This window comes from Canis lupus, chromosome 13 (assembly GCF_003254725.2).
Source record: "Canis lupus dingo isolate Sandy chromosome 13, ASM325472v2, whole genome shotgun sequence".
In the NCBI taxonomy this organism is placed as follows: Eukaryota; Metazoa; Chordata; class Mammalia; order Carnivora; family Canidae; genus Canis; species Canis lupus.
The window spans coordinates 44,492,796-44,517,339 of NC_064255.1; the positions used below are offsets into that span (position 1 = coordinate 44,492,796).

At 43.7% G+C, this 24,544-nt stretch overlaps 1 protein-coding gene across 3 annotated transcripts in view; it reads right to left on the reverse strand.

Moving 5' to 3' along the window:
• The window catches only part of TEC (tec protein tyrosine kinase), a 132,548-nt gene extending 111,079 nt beyond the window's left edge, over window positions 1–21,469 (reverse strand). Inside the window, exon 1 of one of the 3 annotated variants that reach the window (XM_025435682.3) lies at window positions 21,380–21,469. Coding sequence is in view for 1 of the 3 variants with exons in the window: in XM_035704276.2 (XP_035560169.2) it covers window positions 21,212–21,373 (162 nt within the window). In the remaining 2 variants the exon portion in view is untranslated. Of the gene's footprint in view, window positions 1–21,211 lie in introns of all 3 variants that reach the window. The other 2 variants (XM_035704276.2, XM_025435683.3) reach the window with 2 other exon arrangements.
• Between the last annotated feature and the right edge of the window lie 3,075 nt (window positions 21,470–24,544).

The window sequence follows — 24,544 nt, forward strand, 5'->3', positions numbered from 1 at the left end:
TCTTTGTAATCACTATGAGATTATGACTGGGCCAGCCTGAGAATAAGCCCAGGCTACCCTACACAGCTGGCAGTCTGATAGCCCTCACAAACACACCAGAGAACCAAGGCAATATTGCAGAGCTCCCTAGCTGACTCAGCAATCAGCTGAGCCTGACCCTGAGCCATATCAGAACTACCCAGTTATTCCATCACCTCCTTACTCCTGTACCCCATTGAGTTTATGGGATGTTTGTTACATGGGATTACTGTGGCAATACCTGATAGAGCCACCATCATCCCTTGTCGAGACGACTGCGATATCCTAATAGATCCCCTATTTTCTGGTATGCCAGGGTGGTGCCATCGGTTAAGTGCTCCGCTCTTGGTTTCGGCTCAGGTCACAATCTCAGGATCATGAGACTGAGAACTGCATCGTGCTCCACGCTCGGAGCAGAGTCTGCTTCAGATTTTCTCTCCCTCTGCCCCTGCCACTCATGCTCTTTCTCTCTCTAAAATAAATAAATAAATCTTTAAAAAGGAAATGGATCCACTACTTCCTTCCATATTTTCTTATAATCCTTTCTCCACATAGCAATCAATGCAAATGTTGAAAAAAATTAAAAGATAAAAAGCATAAATCAGCTCATGTCCCTCAGGACTTTTTTTTTTAAGATTTTATTTATTCATGAGAGATACACACAGAGAGAGAGAGAGAGATAGGCAGAGGGAGAAGCAGGCTCCCTATGGGGAGCCCGATATAGAACTCGCTCCCAGGACCCTGGGATCATGACTTGAGCCAAAGGCAGATGCTCAACCACTGAGCCACTCAGGTGCCCCCTTCAGTCCTACTTAAATCCTCCAATAGTTTCCCCACCCTTAGGCCAAAACCCTGTCTCCTTAACCCAACGTACCACTTACTTGTCCAGCTGTATCTGGTACCACTCTCCCCTGACCCACTATTATTTAACCACATGAGCCTTCTTCTTGCTCTTCAAACACAGCAAAGTCATGGCATGGTGGTATCTTTGTACATGATGCTCCCTCCACCCAGAAAATCATTCCACCTGCCCTCTGTTGCTCTCTCCCTAGTTAACAACTTCCTGTAACTCCCCTATCAGCTTAAATGTCACTTTTTCCAAAAAAGACCTTCCCTTGACAACCCAATCTAAAGTAGATAACCAGTCACTTTCAGGTCTCTATTCTAATGATTTTAACGATACTGATCATGTCAACTGTACTCAAACAAATGAGAGAATAAACAAATGAAACTTATATCTACATGATATTTTTCTTGATTATTTAAAATCGTGTGCTCTCCCCACTGATTGTTAAGTTCCACACAAGCAGAAACCTAGTCAGTGTATTCATCACTGGATCCTCACTATCTAAAATAGTTCCCTCACATAGTAGGTACTCATTAAATATCTGCTGAATGCTACCTGACTTATGGAATAAATGAATGATCAGATCCTTTCTGAGATTAGGTGTTAATAAGGGAGAAGGAGCGAGGTAAGTTGAAATATAGAAAATGAAGGTAAGAGTTTGGACTCTGGGCATCTGGGTGGCTCAGTTAGTTAAGCATCTGCCTTCAGCTCAGGATATGATTCCAGGGTCCTGATACTGAGCTCTGCATGGGGCAGGCAGGGGGCGAGAGGGGGGGTTGTCTTGCACCACGGGAGTCTGCTTCTCCCTCTCCTGAGTGCTTTCCCAAGTAAATAATTATTTTTTAATCTTTAAAAAAAAAAAAAAAAGAGTTTGGACTCTGAAAATAGCCTAGTATGGAAGTTTGGCTCTGTTCCTTTGTAGCTGTGTGAACATGGACACCCTACTCCCCAATCTGAGCTTGTGTCTTCATCTATTAAATGGGGTAATAATTGCTACTGGATTGATATAAAAATTAAATAATAAAAAATATATAAAATGCTTAGTATGATACATGGATCATGACAATTACTCAATATTAGTGATAAAAATGGCGGTAGTAGTGGTAGTGATACTTAAGTCAGCCCTACCATTATTGATTAACTTGGCATCATTGATGGCATCTCACTTAACCTGTTCAGTCTATCGAATTTTTTTTCAATTTTCAGGCATTTCAAATTGTTCCTTTCACCAAGATTGGAAGGAGCATAGAACCTAGAGCCACAGAGCTGGGTCCTGGTCCTTGTTCTGCCGCTTACTAGCTGGATGACCTCGGCAAGTCACCAACTTCTGAGACCTGAAAGTGACTTTGTCATCAGCTCTGTCCATGCCCAAGGCAGGAGATGCAGGAAACATTCTGTGGAGAGGTGAAGGAACTGGTGTAACACAGAGACATGGAGGCAGAGGGACAAGCAGGCAGCCAATCACTCCAGTCCGTTCCACAGCACGAACAGGAATACATAAGCATCTTAACTCCAGGCTTCCCAAACTGTATTTCTCAGAACACTAGGACCTATCAGGTTACACCAGACCATAACCTCACAATAGTAGGGACACTGGCTCATCTTATCCTCTGCCACAGGACAAATGGCAGTGCCCAGAGCATACTACCATATGGCCAAGACACATGAAAGATATTCAACATCACTAATCATCAGGGAAATGCAAATCAAAATGACAGTGAGATATCACCTCATACCTTGTCAGAATGGCTAAAATCAAAAAGACAAGGAATAACAAGTGTTACTGAGGATGTAGAGAAAAGGGAACCCTCCTGCACTCCTGGTGAGAGTGTAAACTGGCGCAGCTGTTGTAGAACAATATGGAGGGCCCTCAAAAAATTAAAAATAGAACTACCACACAATCCAGTAATTCCACTACTGGGTATTAATCCAAAGAAAGCAAAAATACAAATTTGAAAAGATATCTATACCCCTGTGCTAACTGTAGTATTATTTACAATAGATAAGATATGGAAGCAACCTGACAGATGAACAGATGAAGATAGGGTATATATACATATCAGTGGAACATTACTCAGCCATTAAAAAAAAAGAATGAGGGGATCCTTGGGTGGCTTAGCGGTTTGGCGCCTGTCTTCAGCCCAGGGCGTGATCCTGGAGTCCAGAGATCAAGTCCCACATTGGGCTCCCTGCGTGGAGCCTGCTTCTCGCTCTGCCTGTGTCTCTGCCTGTCTCTCTCAATCTCTGTGTGTTTCTCATGAATAAATAAATAAAATCTTTGAAAAAAAAAAGACTTAAATAAAAATAGAAAAAAAATTTAAAAAGAATGAAATCTTGCCATGTGTGACAACGTGGGTGGACCTAGAGGGTATCATGCTAAGTAAAATAAGTCAGACAGAGAAAGGCAAAGGCCATATGATTTCACACATATAAAAATTTTAAAAAATAAATAAATAAAACAAATGAACAAACAAAAAAAAGTAGAAGAAGACCCCCTCCCCCCATAAAGAGAACAAACTGGCAGCTGCCAGAGGGGAGGGAGATTGGGAGGATGGGGAAAATGGGTGAAAGAGAGATGGACATACAGGCTTCCAGGTATGGAATTAATAAGTCACAGGAATGAAAGGTACAGCATACAACGGTGTTGTAAAAGCGTCGCATGCGGACAGATGGCAGCTATTCCCGTGGCGAGCACAGCCTAACACAGAGATGTCAAACCCCTGGATTACACACCTGAAGCTAATGCGACATTGTGTGTCAACTACACTATAATTAAAAATAAATAAATAAAAATGAGGTTTTTCTTATTTATAAATAAATAAATAAATAAATAAATAAATAAAATATTTAAACCAAACCAAAACACGCTATCATAAGATGTGCTTACCGCAGGCCTGTTGAATGAATGGACAAATATATTCGGGCAAAGCTGTATTACACAATGTCGAACTGGTTTCTTTCTTTCTTTTTTTTTTTTTCCGAACTGGTTTCTTAACGTGCGTTCCTCGTGGCCTTTTCTACACCAACAGGCTCCGTGAACCACAGAGAATGCAGCCTTCCCAGCCCTACTTGATCACAGAACTCACTCTCCATCCCTTAAACCTCATTAACAGCTCCCAGAGTTGTAGTATTCCATAAAACAGTTTGAGAAACACGTTAAGCCTACATAATTTCAGTCATTTTCGCCATCGTAAAACATACAAGTTCTCTCACTCTTTACACACAGCAATCAAAGGCCAGCTGATCTGACTCAGATCTGGTCTGAGCTGTTTCCTCGACCTTCCAATCTCGCGCCGCCCCGCAGGGCCTCCACGCCGCTGCCCCTGACGCGGCACGTGGCCTGCCCGGTTTCTCTGCCCTGTTGTAACCAGTCTGCTCTGCAAATCCTTCCACTTTTTTCTTTCACTATCCCTCCTCTCTACATCCCCAGACTTCTTATGAACTTTCTTAAACTGCTTTCAATTTACTCTTCTCTTTTTCCAATCAGCCCAATGTCTCAACCTTGTAATTTAGAGTATCATTCCACCTCTGCAACTTCTCCAAGTACTTCTTCCTTTTAGAATAAAGGCTGTTCCTTCCCTTGCATTCTCTACATTGGACTCTTTTCAGGGCCATTCCTTAATCTTAAGTAAACGTAATCATGTCAGATCCAGCCTGGGTTCCCCCCTTCCTTTCCTACCATTTATTTCCAAGAGTTTGAGAAAGCAAATGCACTAGGCCTTTTCACATCTCCATGCTTCTTTGCTTGAGTTATTTGACCTGCTGAAATGCTATTCATTTTTTTAAGGCCCTGATCACAGGTAGTCTCTTTCATGAAGTGTCCCTTATTTTCCACTCATGCCATAATTAGCTATTCCCTCTAACCAGACCAAAGGCAACTGGATAACTCATCACAGACATATCAAGCGAGTTGTGTAGATGAATGCAGAGATGGCAGTTTGGAAAGATCATGAACCAAGAGTCTATCAAGAGGTTGGTGGCAAAAGGAGAGACCATGAGGGTGTCTGCATGAAGGACTCTACCTCTAAAAGGGAAAGCAGCAAAGGGACACCAGAAGGCTACAGCAGAGAGAGCTACAGAGAAGGGAGTGTTCTCATCATGTGAGGAGGCTGGGGTGTGGGAGCGTTGATTCACAATGGAACAATGCCCTCGGAGGCCGGGAGGAAAGATTGGGAAGGAAGCCAGCAGAAGAATAGAAGTTCAGAATCATAGGGAAGTTGAGAGTATTTAGGAGAGAGCTGATCAGAAAGGCTAGGAGCCAAAGAAACTGGGGTTAAGAAGCAGAGCCTAGGCCTAAGCTGGCTGAGATCCCAGATAATGTCAGAGGCCAGATGAGTTAAGCATTCAACAGTCTTTGATCAGCATTCAAAAGTAGGTTGATGAGTAATTTTGTAATGTCTACAAAAAACAGATTTCTCCAATGATATACCCATGGCATAATACTTATCCCTGTGTGTGGGCTCTGTTAAGGGGGGGTAAGAGGTGAGGGGAAAGGGGTGAGAAGGGGGTGGGTGTGGTATCTCTCTTCCTTAGGGCAGAGCTCAGAGACCTAAAAGGGAAAAACCAAGATAAATACTCAGAGTCTCCAGGGATCAAAGGACTCCAGGCGAGGTACAGGCTACAGTAGGCACCAAGGCCCAAGAAGCAGGGGGCTCATCCAAAGAGTAGATCAAGAATGACAATGAGGAAAGAATCTATTTATCTTCTGGAGAGTCTGTACATTAGGCAGGGCTTTGTCAATTGTAAATAACTTGATTTAAGTAGACAGCAACTAAAAAGGAATGTACTGGCTCACAAAACCAAGCAGTCTTGGGACACTTCAGGCACATCTGAATTCTGGGTTGGTTTTTTCCTTTTTTCTTTTCTTTTTTTTCTTTTCTTTTCTTTTCTTTTCTTTTCTTTTCTTTTGAGAGAGAAAGAGAGCACCAGGCAGTGGGAGAGGGGGCACAGAGGTAGAGAGAATTTTAAGTAGGCTCCATGCTCAGCACTGAGGCCAGTAAGAGGCTCAATCTCACAACCCTGAGATCATGACCTGAGCCAAAAATCAAGAGTCCAACGCTTAACCAACTGAGCCACCCAGGAGCCCCTGAATCCTGGGGTTTAAACAGTGCTTTCCAGCACTACTGGGTATTACTCCAAAGATACATTTGCAGTGAAATTCCGGGACACCTGCACCCCAATGTTCATAGCAGCAATGTCCACAACAGCCAAACTGCGGGAGGAGCCACGATGTCCTTTGACAGATGAATGGATAGAGAAGATGTGGTCTATACAGACAGTCGAACATTACCCAGCCATCAGAAAGAATAAATATCTCCATTTACATTAGCATAGATAGAACTGGAGGGTATTATGCTGAATGAAATAAGTCAATGAGAGAAAGACTACTATCACTTCGTTTCACTCACATGTGGAATCTAAGAAATAGTGAAAGGGACCATAAGGGAAGGGGGGAAACTGAGTAGCAAAAAATTAGAGAGGAAGACAAACCATGAAAAACTCCTAACTCTGGGAAACAAAAGGTTGTAGAAGGGGAGGGGAGGAGGGTGGGAGGATGGAGTAACTGGGTGACAGGTGTTAAGGAGGGCACATGATGAGATGAGCACTGGGTGTTATACTACATGCTGGCAAATCGAATTTTAAAAAAATAAAAAAATAAAAATAAATGGCACTATCTGTGCTCCCACCACTGCTCAGTGCTACGCCTCACTGCATGCCCGCCTCATTCATTCTCTATTACTTCAAACAGCTTTCCCCAAAGAGCAGGCAAAGATGGCCAGCAGGAGCTCCAAGTCAAATCACTCTAGTAGGTGGAAAAAAAAATCCCAGAGGAAAAGAATGTCTCTCTTCCTAGCAGAGCAGAAATGGAGCTTCACTGAGCAAGGCTGGGTCATGTGCTAACCTCTGAACCAATCACTTGGTCAGGTGCAGGCTCTTCTCAGATAGGCCAAAACGAAGTCACATGGCCACCCCTGGGGTCCACCCCACCCAAACCATGTGAACTATGGACGGAGAAATTCCCCCAAAGGAAGGAAGTCCGGGCAAACAAGTCCACCAAGGTGGAGTCACTTGTGAGTCAGGCCCCAGATAACAAAAGAGATGCACAGTCTTGCTACTTCAAGCATAAAAGGATGCGGGGAACAAAGGCAAAAATAAATGTAGATAAAATTAAATGTCCTTAGAACCTGCAACTCTGACAAATACTGGAGGCTGGCCCAGTACAGCATTCCTCCAGGAACTCCCAATCTTAATGGGAATGCCTTGCTAGAGGCAAAAACAACCTCAGCTGGACAATAGCTAGGCCTCCAAGATCCCATGTCTTCTTCAGCCTGTGAAAGTCATTCTGGAAACTTCCCTTTGTCTTTACCTGCTCTGACTCCATAGTGTAAAATCAATGACATTCCTCACATTCCACGGGCAGCCCTTTCTACCCAAGGGTCCTGTCCCCAGGCTTTAATAACAATCACTTTTTTTGGCACAGAAGACATCTCAAGAATCCTTTCTTGGCCCTCTGCTCTGAACCCTAACATTTCCACATCAGAAGGGCTTTGAAGTCAGACAGAACTGGTTTTACATTTCAGCTTTGACACTTACTAGCTGTGTGACCTCGAGTAAATGACTTAATTTCTCAGTGTCTCAGTTTCCTCCTTATAAAATGGGAATAATGAGAGTACCTACCTCCTAGAGATGTTTGGAAAGAGTAAATGGAACAATGCACATAAACTGCTGGATACAACGCTTGACACAAAGTGATCAATAAATGGTCGCTATTATTAGTAATAATAACAATAATGACAGTTATTGCTTAGAACCAGGGTACCACATGAAGGGTGAGCTGTGACTCGGCGAAGAGAGAGCCATGTCAGCACCTGGAAAATCAGCCCTGGGTCAAGTTTCATTAAGAGCAACTCAGGACACAAGATAGGGGCCTGAGTGACACTGGGAGAACCACTGAAATCACTAAATGTGTTGAGCACCCACTGTGTGCCAGGCATTGTGGACACAATCATAAATAAGACACACAGGGCTCGGAGGTAAACTACCTCGAAGACTGCAACTTGGTGACATTACTGGGGGAAGGCAGGTGGGAGAGGCCCACCTCATTGCTTTCAGCCACAGGCTGTGGGCACTGGAAAAGTGCTCAGCACACAACGGAGCAATGCCTGGGCCCAACTGTTGGAATGCTAAGAAGGAATGACGTGAGTGACAAACAAAGGCAGAAGAAAAATGATTAAATTAAAATTTCTTTACTACTTACGACCCATTGACAAATCCTTGAAACAGGAAGAGTGACCTTCCTCTGGGATCTCAGCTGCCCCCATGTGAACACTTGCCGAGGGCAAAAGGCAAAAATAGGCTGACCTCCAGGATCCTGTAAGTCTACTTAACATACAAAAATTCCTTTGGAAGCTTCCTTTATCTCTACCCCCCAAGGTACATATTGGCGATCATCCCTCAAGCACATGACCCACCGATATATATCTGAAGAGTCTCGTGACTGAGTTTTTTACTAAACAGTAATAAATGACCTTTTCCTAACAATAGCTAGGCCCCCTCCAGGTCCTGGAAACCTTGTTTCCAAAATATCTGGGAGGCTCATGCTATCCCTAACCCTCTACCAACTTGAAAGTATATCATGGGCCACTCCTCATGACCCCACTGCAGCTCTTTCTGTCCGCAGGTCCTGTTCCTGTAGCTTTAATAAAGCCACCTTTACACACCAAAGATATCTCTGGAATTCTTTCTTGGCCATCAGCTTCTAGCCCTAGCATCTTTCCTACATCAGGAAATAAGAACTACAATTACCTCCCCACCAAAAAATGCCTTTGCATGAATTAGAAAAACTATCTCTTCCTTTAAAAACTTTACTTCCATCTTCCAATAACCTGTCACAGTAAATAAATCTCCTACATCTGCAATGCGAATGACACCCCAGAGTTTTACAGTGCATAACCTGCACAACTGTACATGGTGGCCCTGGGCAGAGGCAAGCAAGTTGAGCTGGGGACTGAGAGGGGTCAGGGCACAGGGGTGGGGATGGAGTATCTGGCAGTCTTGGGGCCTTTGAAAAGAATAGGGGCCTTTGAAAAGAGAATAACTTTGCTGCACCAATCACTAGGGTAGCCACTTGCCACAAACAGCTACTGAGCCCTTGAAATGTGGCTAGTGCAAACGAGGAGCTACATTTTGAATTTTATTTAGCTTTAATTAACTTTAATTTAAAATTTAAAACTGAAGCAGTATGAAATGTTTCTCTCTTAACCGCAGCTTTATTGTTTGGTAGGACAACATTTTACATTATCCACTGCACTGTACGAGACACTGTCTTGCACTGCATTGTACTGCTCATAAGCAAGCCCCCGAGTTGTTTCTGGCATCTCATTAATAATCACTGTATGATTAAACCGTGAAATTAGAATGTTTCTTAGCTATTGAGCTACACAAAATATCCTATTAAAGTGAACTTCACCTAGTGTGTTTGGTTTGTTTCATGTGGCTGGTAGGAGCTTTCAAATCACAGAGTATTTCCATTCAGCAGTGCTGCTATGAAGACATCTCAGAATCTTCAGGGTTAAGGGGCTTGGAGGGATACCCAGAGGACCTGGTTGCTTTTGCTTTGTTTGATGTAGGCTTTTGTATTTTCTTCTAGAAAATTCTGTTTTGTTAATGTTTCCATGGCGGGAAATCACAAGAGGAGAGGAGGGTCGCTCAGCGCAGATCCTCAGTAGAGCTATAAAAGGACCCTCTGGAGTCAGACTGTACTGTTGTCGGGCTCCACCGCTAGGCCACATTTCCCGGAATCTCCAAGCTTCACGCTCTTCATCTGTAGGATGCTGAAAATAATCTTGCCCACTTCGTTGGATTATAGGGTGGGTTAAATGCGCTAATCCATGTAACGAGCCCCACGTGGAGGCTGGCACATCTTACGTGCTCAGAAACAGTAACTACGGGGGAACCCTGGGTGGCTCAGCGGTTTGGCATCTGCCTTCAGCCCAGGGCGTGACCCTGGGGTCCCAGGATCGAGTCCTGCATGGAGCCTGCTTCTCCCTCTGCCTGTGTCTCTGCCTCTCTCTGTCTCTCTCATTAGTAAATAAATAAAATCTTTAAAAAAAAAATAACTATGGGTGGCAGGTGGTATATTATTTGGGACTAAAGAAGGTGCAAATGAATGGTCTCCCTGTATCACCGAGCTCTGCTTGCCGTGGTACAAGAAGGCACGCCCTGTCCCTATGTCTCCTACCCATTTATGCTTCTGGACCGAAGAATTCAATGGGAGTATTTTACTCAATCTTCTCTGCCACTGATAGATACGTTTGCTTTTCTCAGAGTCTATTATGACTTTAAGGTACACTGATGAAAAGATCTTAAATGCTGAAACATGAAAATGGGTAGAATGAATTATTTGTAACAACATCCATGATTTAATTAGTGTTTTTTTTTCTTTTTTGCTCCAAGTCATACACTTAGTGAATCTCTTCAGTTAAGAGCTCACAGTCATAGTGAATCTCTTTTCTTGCGTAAAAAACTGGAATGTCCATTTGCATAAATAGATGGATTCATTTGACCTAAATGCATTCTTCACCACTGCAACACCTGAGACCAGCAGTCTGGCTTTTGGGTGCCCCAATATGTCCATGTTGACTGTCAACTTGGGAGTTTACACTGTGTACTCCCCCTTCTACATCTTTTTTTTTTTTAATAATAATGAGACTAGTTTATTCACATTTGTGTTCTAGGAAATGTCCATCTATGCCTACCCTTTGTGATATCCTTGCCCCCCAACCTCCATTCCTGATTTATAAAAACATTTTTCAACTACTCCTACTGACTCAATTTATTTAACAGCCTTTGTGTCCATCGAGTCTTTTCAAAGTTACTTTGAAAATCGCAGTTTATCTCTAGTTTCCAAAATTATCTAATGCCCTTTAAGAACTCCAGTGGATGTGTCAAACAGGATCCCCCCTTACAAAGGAGTAGCCTATGCTTATCCCCGCAGAAGGTTGTACTTGCTTAAAAAGTGCAAAATCCACTTTCCCAACACATACACACGCACTTACGCAGAACTTATTTTAGATTCCACTTGTTCCACAAAGGTCAAGAAAAATTTCATAGACAGTACATGAAAGTTGCCCTCTGGTTCTCAGCAAGCTATTACCCTCTCAGGCTCACTTTTCTCCTCTGTAAAATGGACAGACTATCGATGCCCTCTGCTAAACAGAGCAAGTCATCTCATTATTCATAAATGTATATGAAACACTCTGAGAAACTCAAAGTCCTTTACAAGCATTAGGCCATGAATCTTTCTGAAGTGGACTGTTAATTAGGTGTCATTATGCTTTGTTTAATAGGTGGAAACCCTGAGGCATGGGAACATAATACCAGTTAATAGCCAACTTAGAAATCTAACCCAAGCTTTAAACATTACACAGGAAGATATCAAGGGAAAAATCTGAATAGGAATCTACTCTGCTCTGGTTCTTTATCAAGAAAGGACATTAATGCAAAATTCCCTAAAGTTGCTGGCTGACCTGTTCCTCCTACTTCCTCTTACAGTCCAAGAATGGGGAAATGGGTGGGAGGGCTGACGTTCCTGTAGGCATATAACGCCTTCCCCTGCTTACACAAAGGTTCATGAACCCTAGGCCAGGTACTGAGGTCAAATGCTGTTTCACAGATACCATAACAACCTCTCCACCTTTTGTTACTGATCCCTGGAAACTTTTCCTACCACATCCAACAAAATGAAATGCTATAGACATGACGAATCAGAACACAGCCTCTGCAAAGGGACATGTTGGGTTACTCCGACTTTTTTATCTGGCCTACAACCTAGTCTATAACACGGTCTGAGTAGCTCCAGCTACACTGTATTTCTTCAACAAAGTAGATACTGTTGATCTAAAAGGCCAAAAAAGAGGATAATGGAACTTTAGATAACTTGACATACCTAGTCAAGGTACCTAGCTTTTTCAAATTATTATTTTGTGTCCTTCTGACAATGATTAATAGAAACTAGAAATCCTTAATCCCAGAGTAGTATTTTGAGAAAAACTCAGCAAGAAAATAACCCCCCAAGGGGAAAAAGGGATATCAACACTACTCACTTAAAAAAGAGAGAGAAAGAAAGAAAGAAAAAAGCAAAGAACCTCAATTGTCCAACAATTGAGGAATGGTTCAAAATACCATTGTACATTAACAAGACAGTCACCTAGCTATTAAAAATGATCATTATTGCTACAAGAAAATGCCTATATGATATACTGTTAGCCAAAGAACCTTATGCCAGAACTGATTATAATCTCAAAAAGTACCTGCAAAAAAAATTAAAAGTTAAATAAAAAAGTAACTGCATATATAGAAATAAATATATACACAAAGTATAATATATATATTTTTTATATATTGCATATATATAAAGATGATGGAATTCAGTTACATTAACAGCTGCACACAATACTCCTTAAGCTAATTAGTTTCTAGAAAGTTGTGGAAGATTTTTAACAAGTCATATGATGATAGAGATGACTGAGAGGGGTTCACCAAGATTCTCTCTGAAATGGTTTGGGGTTGTTTTAATTTCTTCGTAGGCTTCAGCACTGTTTAAAATTTTTAACATTGAGTATATATAAGACAATATTTTTGGGTGGCACCAGGGTGGCTCAGTCAGTTAAGTGTTTGCCTTCAGCTCAGGTCATGATCACAGGGTCCTGGGATCGAGCCCCACACTGGGCTCCACGCTCCGTGGGGAGTCTGCTTCTCCCTCTCCTTCTCACTCTCCCTCTGTGCGTGCACGCTCTCTCTCTCTCTCTCTCTTCTCTCAAATAAATAAATAAAATCTTTATATAACTAAATAAATATTTTTAAGTGATGGAAGAGAGAATCCACAGAGCATGCTGAGAGCTGAGGAATTTCTGAGGCATCCAGGGATTTATCCGTAGTCTAGGTGAGGCAGGAGGGATGTGTCACCAGCTCTGAACCCAAAGCCCTTTCAGCTACGACTCCAGAACCTGTGAACAAGGATTCTTTAAGGCAGTGCTTCTATAACTGGTTTAAATGTCTAACAAATTAAGATGACAATCCTCTAAAAAACAAAATTAAAAAGCATTCATACCTAAATTTACATATCTTTTTCATTCATAACTCAGTTAAGTTGTATTTCTGCTTATCTACATGGCTACAAGATCACGCATTTTTACCAGTCAAGGTGGGAAAATAAGAAAGCTAACCATCTTCTATGAAACAAAATAACCCCAATGGTATAAACCAACTCGATGCACACTTAAATTATGCTCACGGAAAAATAAACTTTGAAATCACTCCTTTGTAAGGAAACAAAAAAAAAAAAAAAAGCATGATTTCAGGGACCCTGGGTGGCTCTGTCGGTTGAGTGTCAGACTCTTAATTTCAGCTCAGGTCCTGATCTCAGGGTGGACAGTGTCCCATGTTGGGCTCCTACTCAAAGGGGAGTCTGCTTCTCTCCCCCTCGGCTCCCTCTGCTCCTCCCCCCACTCATGCACCTCTCCCTCCTTCTAAGATAAATAAATAAATCTTTAAACACACACACACACAATTTCATTTTGGGATTTTGGGGGAAGTCCTGTGGAGAGTCTACATGTTCTGGTTGGAATATAATATTGGGGGGGACATGAGGACATGAGAGTTTCTAAGGAAATAGTAACAGAAAGAATTTGTTGGAACTCTATTCAGGACAAAGAGAAGTTAAAATCTTTTCTTATAAAATCAGGCTAGAATGGAGTAGGATATTCGACAGAGAGTTCTACATTAGAAGTATCTTATGTAGTAAAAGACAAATTAAAATCTGTTACTTTGGGGGCACCTGGGTGGCTCAGCAGTTGAGCATCTGCCTTTGGCTCAGGTCATGATCCTGGGTCCTGGGATCTAGTCCCCCATAGAGCTCCCTGCGGGGAGCCTGCTTCTCCCTCTGCCTATGTCTCTGCCTCTCTCTCTATATCTCTCATAAATAAATAAGTAAAATCATAAATAAATAAATAAATAAATAAATAAATAAATAAATAAATACATCTGTCACTTTGATACTCTGTAGCCAATCATTTCAAAAGCTTTTAACCTTCAAAAATAAATGACATGTGGGATCCCTGGGTGGCGCAGCGGTTTGGCGCCCGCCTTTGGCCCAGGGTGCGATTCTGGAGACCCGGGATCGAATCCCACATCGGGCTCCCAGTGCATGGAGCCTGCTTCTCCCTCTGCCTGTGTCTCTGCCTCTCTCTCTCTCTGTGTGACTATCATAAATAAATAAAAATTAAAAAAATAAAAAAATAAAAAAAAATAAATGACATGTAGTTACAAAAGGATATATCTATACACTGCTGAAATCCAAAGAGATCTTCCTCCTTTAAAAATGTTAAAATTCACCAGTCTAAACAAGCTAATCAGCATGTATTCCCTCCCTCCTCCAAAAGCCACTCTTCTTAGCAATAAGAACCAAGACAACCATAATGCTATGCTAAGAGAAAATACACAGGTGAGAAAAAAAGTAGTAGTAGTAGTAGTAGTAGTAGTAGTAGTAGTAATAGTAATCCGTGTTGTCCTTTTAAGAATGTTTTCAAAAAAAATAAAAAAAAAAAATAAAAAAAAAAAAAAAAAAAAAAAAAAAAAAAAAAAAAAAAAAAAAAAAGAATGTTTTCAATGAGGGGTGCCTGGCTGGTTCAGTCAGTGAAACATGAGACTCGAGATTGTGAGTTCAAGCCCCACACTGGGCATCGACATTACATAAAAAATAAAATCTTAAAAAAAAAAAAAAAGACTGTTATCAGTGAGAACTATTTCTAAGGAATACAAGAAACAATCCACATGAGAAAACCTATACTGAATGTTCTATGTTTCAGTCTATACAGCAAAAATGAAGTGAAAGTCTAATCCAAAATTTAATGAATTTAGGCTATTGGGTCCAACTTCGATCAAGTATCTTTTTTCTCCTAACGGCCAAGTGTCCACAATTATCTGGAAAAGTCATTCAGTGCATTCACTCGGTATTTATTAGGCGGTCTCCTCTCCTAACTGTCTCCTAGGACAGTTTACAATCCTGCTGAGAAGAATTTAGGGGAAGCACTTAGCACAACAGAGAAAAATATACCGCATGGAAAGAGAGGTTGCAATGGTTTCAAAGGTTCTATTAGAAAAGGGAAGGGAGCTCCGAGGGAAGAATGAGCACTTGCAGGTATTTCCCCAGGGGCCAAGTTTCCGTTCATCATGGTACCTAGCGGGCTCCAGCATTTCTAACCATCTTATTATTTGCTGTCACCCCCCAGAGAGCAAGTCACTTCTACACTCACTCTAAGGTAGTGACTGCCAGCCCTGGTGCTCTGTATTCCCAGTGCATACGCATCACCTTGGAGCTAGAGCTTTGCTTTCTCTGCACAGATAAGATGGTTTGAGAACAATGCTCCTCCGACAGTGGAAGGTGACCCTCATCATTCCTCCGCATGTGAGCATCAAGTCAGGTGGATGTTGCCAATCTACCTGCAAGATCACACTGAGTTACAGACGCCTAAGGAGTGATTCACTCAGTAAAATGGGGTTGGGAAAGTTGTGATCATCCACGAGGCACTGGAGAGAACAGTCACCGCTGGTCAGCCCAGCCAGAAACAGGAACTGGGTGCACATTCCAAGAAAGACATGAGCTTTGAAACAGGAAGTGAGGATGCTTCTGCTGGTTAAGGCAGTGGTGTGATAAACTGGCCTCCAGAAGGAAACGATGATAACTTCCACTGAGGCCATGCGGCCACCAACGACACCCACACCCGGCCTGCCTTTCAGATTAAGGTATGAGACCTACTGACGACAAGTTTCACCAAAAGGTAAGACAGTCAGAGGTCAAGGTGACAGAAGGAGTCCTCCCAGACTCGGTGGACTGGAGAAATAGGAACAGGGAAGGGCTCGATGGCCAGAGAGCTATAGATGGTCCACCCGAGGTCTAGAGGCTTGCCTCCCATGACGACTGGAATTTGCTGGAAGCGGATGCTTAAAGTGGTAGAAGAAGAAATCTGAGGTCCAACCTGGTCAGAGCGTGCTTACTGCTGGTAAAGGCAGGCAAAGAGCAGCACAGCGCTGAGCCACACACATCTCCCAGCCAAGGCTGGTTAAGGCCCCAATGGCAGATTGAACAAAACCTTTCTCTCCCTCCTGAAAGCCCAATAAAATGACAACAAAGGAATCTTTTTTTCCCCCCTCTAATGTCTAAACCCACAAGGATGGAGGAAATGGAAGAAGAGAAAATAGTAAAACATCTTGGTGGGGAGATAGCCCCCCTGCCTATCCTTGCAAAAACACCTGGAGTTTCTTCCCCACCTGCTCTCCCAGAGAGGGTCCTGGAACCGGGTACAACAGGCACAGCTCAGGGGCTCAACTGGAAACACCGTGGAGGGGTTGCCTGAACATGTGGATGCTGAGACTTCCAGCCTTCTTCTCCACCTAGTTCCCAGATCACTGGCAGCCAGGCTCCCTTGCCACCACCCAGGAAAAAAGAGTGGAAGAGCGTTTTCTGAGGACTCTCACAGTTTCTCCAAATAAAAGCCCCAGCCATATCACCAGACAGTGACGTTCCCAGCCAACAAGCCCATATACACATCTTCAGCTTTTAAACCCCCACTGAAATGTGAGCAGACCCCACAGGGTGTTAGAAATATGAAGCAAACCTCTAACATGAAAGATAGAGACCTAAACAAATAAACAGACAAAAGCAACTTGGGGAAAATGAGTCTGCGAAGGAAGAAAAAAAACTTTCAAAAAAATGAGACTCCTCAGAGAGATAAGACAGATAAGATACTGAAACCATAAAACAAAAGCAAGAAATAGATATTGATGGGGCCAAGGGCAGGCCACCTCAAAATGCATCACTTTGACATGCTGATTATTTTTTCTTTTAATATTTTATTTATTTATTCAGAGAGACACAAAGAGAGAGGCAGAGACACAAGCAGAGGGAGAAGCAGGCTCCATGCAGGGAGCCCGATGCGGGACTCGATCCCAGGACTCCAAGATCACGCCCTGGGCCAAAGGCAGACATTCAACCACTGAGCCACCGAGGTGCCCAGCATGTTGATTATTTCAAATAAAAGTTACTAAGAGACAGCCAATGCAAGAAGAACACTCAGACCCTCCTCTGTCTCCTGAAAGCAGGAAATAAATCTCCCATGTGAAAGGTGCCCTCCCTGTACCAGGAGGTAAAAAGACATCCTTATCGCCAGAGATGGGAAATTTAGGGCTGAGAAGGTTGTATAAAGAACCCTTGTTACTTTTTACTCTTTTACTACCACAGCCCAAATTCTGTTCAGAATTCTTTACTAATTGAAGCTCCCAAATTTTTCTTTGTCCTGTTAATTCCCCAAGATTTCTTGTTTCTTTCTCCAATCTATATAAAAACTGCCTGCTTTAGTTATTTCCTTAGGTCTCAATTTCATAATTGGGCCTCTGTGCCCTTAGAATAAAACTAGGTTTTTCCTCTGTTAATCTGTCTCACTTAAATTTAATTCTTAGTCCAGCTAGAAGATCTTGAGGGTAGAGGAGAATTATTCCTTTCCTTTAGCACACCACACACAAACACACACACACACACACACACACAAAACAAAAAAAGCTTTTAATTTAAAATATTGAAAATGTGATTATACTTATTAAAAACTCAGTGGGAGGACTGGATAATAAAATTAAGACAATCTTCCCAAAAGCAGAACCAAGATACAGAGAGAGGAAAGAAAATATAAGAAAATTAGAATATAAGAAATATAAGAAATATTACAAAAGAAATACAAGAAAATATAAGAAAATATCTAATACATGAACAGAAGAGTTTCTGAAAGAAACATCATAGAAAGTGGAAAGGAGGAAATCATCAATGAGTAATTTCAAGAAAATTTCCCAAACTGAAGGATATAGGTTTCAGGATCCAAAGAGCCCAGAGCAGTAAAAGAAAGTAGATCCATACCAAGGTACAGCATCATGAAATTTCAGAATTATGGAGACCAAGAGAAAATTCTATAAACTTCCATAAAAGACTCAGAAGCCTTGTAAACTGTACACAAAACACAGGCAAAATTTGAGGAATCAGGACAGTTCTGAATTTCTCAACAGCAACACAACCTGAAGGCAAGGAAGCAATGCCTCCCAGATTTCCATTCTAAAATTCTAAACTGTACATTGTCTGGTCGAAAGCAACTACTTCCAGGCATATGCTGTCTCAAAAAAATTCATATCCTATGCATCTTTTCTGAAAAGCTCCCTGAAGTTGTGCTCCACCAAACAAGGGAATCCACACCAAGATAGAGGAAGACATGTGCTTAACAAGAGATCCAACACAGGAGAGAAATGATGGGGATCTTCAAGATGATGATGGACGTCTTCAGGGTGACCGCTGGGCCCCACGTGTAGAGGGCAACTGTTCCAGATTAGGGCAAGCCAGGAGACTCACCGACAACCTTTCCAGGACAATGAAATTGATGATACCTGATGCATATGAAGCAAGTTTCAGAAATCTGGCCAAGAGTTTTGGGCCAAATTAATAAGGACATACGAAACTAAATAAATGAACAAACAAAGCAATTATTAACTCCAAAGAAGACAAAAAGTTGTGCTTGGCTTAGCTATGAATATTGATCTAACCAAAATTACTGTTTAACTACTGTAAGGATGGGAAAATAAGGAAGCTGTGGTCAAGATGGGGGCGAGAGGAATAAAGGCAGCCACGTCATCATCTTCCACGGTGGGAAGTCAACAGATAATACTTCAAACTGCAAAACTCAAGAAGTAAGAACTGCAAGCAACAGATACCAAAATAACCAGCTCAAAGAATTACAAGTGGTTGTTTCCAGAGAGAGAGCAATGTAATTTAGATTAAAAGTTTATAATTTTTTTAAAAAAAACTATATTGACTTCTGTGCCCAGGCAGTTTTACATTTATTTGCTTTCACTTTGTCTCCCTAATAGCAATTTGGCAAAATTCCATCCTCGTTTTTCCCAACAAAAGAAAATGTAATTCTCTACATCTAGCCCACAGCAGCTATTGTCATCTGAGCTCTGAGCAGTCAAATGTGGTGGGAAAGGCAATAGTTCTAATCCAACCCAAGGAAGGACTGGTTGAGCTAAGGCAGAAACACAAAGACAAGTCCAGGTCAAGACAACTAAGCCCCTCTCTTCTGGGGTTCTTTTCAACAAAGCTATTCTCATGGCATAATCACGTGGTACAGGATAATCTTACAATTGCCAACCACCATGAGCCAATTTCACTCCTATCTAATGGATTCAAATGTCCCCCTTTATGACACTAATCCAACCAAGGCAGCTGGCCCCTAAACCAACTGATCTGAGTTCAACTTCACTCCTCTTTACCTCTGTAGTCTGAATAACAAGAGAGAATAAGGGGCACTTTCCTCAACAGACATTTACTAAAGCATCCACGGGGGACCCAGCACCAGGCTGGATCAACATCCCTGAGTCAACTATGCAGATCTCATCTCTCTGTCCTGAAAAATAAGTTGCTTCTCCCTAAGGGTGGGAATCCAGGGAAGGGTGGAGCCGGGGTGGAAGCCACAAAACTGGAAGAGCTGGGGCAGGGAGAGGAGGTATCAGCTGGCCAACCTGGAGTAACCTGTAAGCAGAGGTGTGCTTGGAGGCCCAGGACTCAGGCTCCTACTACTTTGGATATGCAGAGGAAGGCAGGGAGTCCCACAATTCTTCCCCAAGCATAAAAGTAGACACAACCCTTCCAACCACCCTATCAACGGTCAACTTTCCAGAGTGAAGGTTACCATTCTCTGAGCTTTACCATGCTTTGATAAAATATAGCCCCTGCCCTGAGTATCTAGCTGCTGAGAAAACACGCTTAGTACAGAATAATTAAACAGGTTGAAAGTGCTAGAGCATACATTTATATTCCATATTCTTTTCTATTTGGGAAGATGTGAAATTTTTAGTTCAAGGACCAATGTGAAGCTAAGGTTTTGCCAACTACAGCAGGGCACTGATGTGCATGAGTCTACAACACCTGCCCTGTACAGTTCCAAAAACTGAAACATATTCACACCCTTGTGGGAAGAATCAAACTTAAAAAAAAACAAAACAAAACAAAAAAAAGAATCAAACTCATTAGCATAAATACACTGCAGTCAGCATCATGAATTGGCAGGACGAGTAATATATTGATCAGATTAATTGGAGTACAGGGAAAGTATAGGTCTTTCCTAAACACTGAAAACGAAACTGAACTAAAAAATGCTTTCAGGGACACCTGGGTGGCTCAGTGGTTGAGCATCTGCCTTAGGCTCAGGTCATGACCCCGGGCCCTGGGATCAAGTCCCAATTCAGGCTCCTCACGAGAAGCCTGCTTCTCCCTCTGCCTGCGTCTCTGCCTCTTTGTCTCTCATGAATAAATACATAAAATCTTAAAAAAAATAAATACTTTCCAATACACAATAGGAGGAAAATTTCAACATACTTTCTTTTTCTCCGTGTAAGTCATGATATTCCATACCACATGTGACTCCTGCTGGCTGAGCTACCAATGTCACAAACCGATCTGTTTAAACCTAAACTTAATTGAGAAAACCACTGGTTTGTTAAGGTTGTTTTTTCCTCCTCAGCCTTTTAGGGCAGAACCATCTCAAAGAGAGTAAATTCTCAGAATTTCCTAAGAGGAAAATGGGCACTCATTGGAAAAATACAGGGTATAGCTTAACGATTTTGGATAACCTTCAAACCCACTTAGCCACCAGCCCATCCTGTTGTTCCCAACCCTTCTAATCAAATATTCCAGTTTCCAAAGAATGGCAATAGACGAGGCTGTTTCCGAACCTGGTGCAGAGAAATGTGTTATTATTCTTTCTTGGGGCGGGGTGGGGGGGTGGCGGTGGGAATCAGATCAAAAAGCAAATTTAGGATCCAAAGAAAAGTGCACACTCCGGTCAAGGTCCTAGTGTTTCCAATGCATACATTCACCGACTCCTATTTTCAAGATTCAAACTATTTCCCAGATTTAAAAAAAAAAAAAAAAAACCACCTGTGAGGTTGGTGGGGTGAGGCCCTCGGGCACGTACGACTGTGGAATGTCTCTGCGGACTGTGCCAACTTTCAGCGGAGCCTGCGCGGCCGCCCAACCGGAGGGGGGGACCCCAACTGGCCGCGCCGCCGGGAGGTGACCCCAACGCCGAAACCCGCGCCAGGTGGCCTCGGCCCCGGACCCGAAGGAAAAGGAGGCGGGTGCTCCCCGGGAGAGGCCAGCGCCCGAGCCCAGAGGCGGGCGGCGGGGAGGCGGCGGCCGCGGGAGCGCGCACCTGTCCCTTCCTCCGGGACCCGAGGGCCCGGGTGCCTCACCTGGCGTGCCGACCCCGTGCGCGCCGCGCTGGGGAGAAAACCTTCCTCCTCCCGGGAGGGTCGGCTCCGGGCTCGTGGCAGCCGCCTCTCGCCTCGCGTCCGTCCTGCCCGGCCCTGCCCGCATTTCCGCAGTCCCCGGCCGCCCCTGCGGACCCGCCGCATCCTTACCTGGCGGGAGCGCGCGGGCTGCGCCGAGCCGCGGACCCTGCGAAGTCCCGAGGGCCCCGCCGCGTCCGCAGCCTGGAGCCCGCAGGCCCCGCCCCCGCCCCGCAGGCCCCGCCCCCGCCCCGCCCCGCAGGCCCCGCTCCGCCCCCGGCACGCAGGCCCCGCCACGCCCCTGCCACGCCCCCGCCACGCAGGCCCCGCCCCCGCCCCGCAGGCCCCACTCCGAGCCCGCCCCTCCCAGCAGGCCCCGCCCCGCCCCGCAGGCCCCGCCCCGCAGGCGCCGCTCCGAGTACGTCCCGCCCCCGCAGGCCCCGCCCCCGCCACGCCCCGCAGGCCCCTCTCTGCCCCCGCCCCGCAGGCCCGCTCTGAGCCCGCCCCTCCCGGCAGGCCCCGCCCCCTCAGGCCCCGCCCCCGCCCGCGGCCACAGGTTCCCACGAGCCCTGCCGAGGTTTTGAGCCCGGAGGCGGGAGTGTCGGGTAAGTGGGGAGCGTCCCTTGTGCTCCCGAACGCGGCGCTGGGACTCCCTAGGCCTAGGCTTCCTGCCCCAGGAGGACCGCCCCGCGGGCTTTGGGACCACCCCGGCCCGGGAGAGCCCCGAGCAGTGCCACCTGTGGGTGACTGGGGACTCGGTCGGAATCAGGGGCCGCACCTCCCCTTCCGCTAAGGGAAGCGGGCCAGGCGGGTGACACGGTGCAGTGGAGCGAAGCCACTGCACGAAGTTTTACGAAAAGAAAAAGTCTTTTTCTGTCAAGCCTAAGGCATCGGAGCGTATCTGATACACCTATAGGGTCAGGTGCACTCCCTATTAATATATTAATACTTCGTTCACCCACTGATGAGTGGCAAACAGGACTTGTATAAGACTAGGTGCCCCGCACTGTTTCCATACTTTACAGGTATTCACATTTCTGCAAAGTGTACATCAGAATCCCCCATTTTACATGTGAAAGTGAGGCACAGAGAAGCTGAATAACCAACCTCATGACACCCGACTTAGTAACCTTGAAAGCTGGTATTTCAGTCCGGGTCGTCCTCCCCGGGAGTCTGCCCTCTGAACCACTGCTACCCGGACTCACCAAAATCTGAGCGTGCACCAGGCCTGGTGAACAGTTACAGGCCTGGGGGACACAAGGGCTCTGTCCTCCAAGGGCTTTTTATTCTAGTCTGGGGAGAAAGACAGTAAGCAAGTACAAAATGGAACCACTGCACCTACGAGAAGTGTTTCGACTATAATGGATAGTGATGGGGAGAGAGAGGCTACCTTACACCTAGTGTCCTGGAGACTTCCCTGAGAAGGTGACAGCAGCGCTCAGCACTGAAGGAGAGGACAGTCCACCTGAAGATGAAGCTAAGGGAGTGGCAAGTACATTAATAGTTATTATAGCTCATGCTTGTTTGGGACTTTAAAACATATATTATCTCTCCTTTGACCATGCAATCACCTTGAGAAGCAGTCTGACAAGATTCATTTTACAGGGGGAAAAAAAAAAAACCATAAACCTAAGGGTTGGGAAGTTTAATGACTTGCCTAAGTTATTAGTTAGGAAAAGGGGGTGGGGGTGGGAAGAGGGCGCATATTTGAACCAAGGCCTGATGCCAAATCTTTTCTCACTCTGGTGGAGTCCTTGAGTATAATGACCTGTACTTGGGATCTACTGTCTCTTGCCAGCCCCATCTCTCCTGCCTCTTATCCCATCCAGAAACTACTGTTGACTCATTGACATAATTTCCCCCAGGGCAGGTGTTCTTTGAGGGAGCAGAGGTGAAACTATAGGCAAAAAAAAAGAAAAAAAAAGAAAAAAGAAATAAAATTGTGTGTATGTAGAGAGAGAGAGTTATAATTATTTATTATGGTGATAAAGTTGGTTTTCTCCCAAGAAAAATGCTCATAAACATATAAGTGAGAGGACTTAACACTTCCATCAAATTGATCCCAAAAAGGTAGCAGAGCCACTGTCTTAAAGGGTTAGTTGATATTGTGGTGATTAAAAGTTCTCCAGAAAACCAGAGACAACTGATCTGTAAACAAAATATCTAGATAACAGAATTCATTATCAGTGATAGTTGAGGTAGTTTCCATGATGTTATACTGTTTCCTGAAGAAGACATTCATCATATTATCAGCGTAGGTAGGTGGTTGCCACAGGTGTATCATGCCCAAAGCATGCAGTATAGAGTACTGGCAATTGTTTTCAGCAGAAGGTTGATAAGAAGAGAAACAGAGATAAAGACAACAGGAGAAACTTTTACAGAATTTCAGCTACACCAGTGAAAAGGTGTAAAACTGAACTCAGGATGTGGTGGGCTACAAAAACCATTTAATCTTTATTATTTCTTATGTGGCAAGTTCAGTGGCTTTAATAGAAAATGGAATACAGTTTAGGCCCATATAACTCAACTTTTACACTGGGCCCTCATGGAAAGAAGGAATCTGGTCGTGCCAGACTTTAAAAGACTTCTTCTGCCATCAAAGAGAAGATTCCAACAATATCATTACTGTCTTCTTTATTTTAAAATAACATTGAGGAACAGGAAAAAAGGCATTAATGTAGACTTCTTGGAGGCGGGGACTCGCTTCTTACAAGTTATCGCTGTGGCTTCTATAAAATTTGTATGTTAAGATGAGCAGTATCAGGTTGACATCATTTTGAGTGAAGTTCATCATTCTTTGAGTGAAGAAAATGTCTCCTTTTAACTTGCACACGGATTCCACATTGTGCATTAAAAGACACAATCAATGTGGAAGGTTTATAAATAAAATGATGTTTGTATTTGGAGCTCATCACACTTTTTTTGTCTTTCTTTTATAATTTTCTTCCTACCCGAAAAAGACCTGACCCACCCTGCATGAATAATTCATGTTTGTTGAATGAATGAATGATGATGACAATGATGAAAGTAGTATAGACCTTATCAGTCTTTTATCAACAGTCTGTTCCTAGGAGAAAATGATGACTTCACTGTCATGGTATGATATGTCTGCTTCTCTTTCCATCATGTACTGAAAATACTTGTTTCTTTGAAACTACATAGAAGGAAAGAAAGTTTTTTTGGTTGTTTGTTTGCTTTTTTAAAGTAAGCTCCCCACCCAACATGAGGCTTGAACTCACAGCCCTGAGATCAAGAGCTGTACATTCTACCCACTGAGCCAGCCAGGCACCCCCTGTA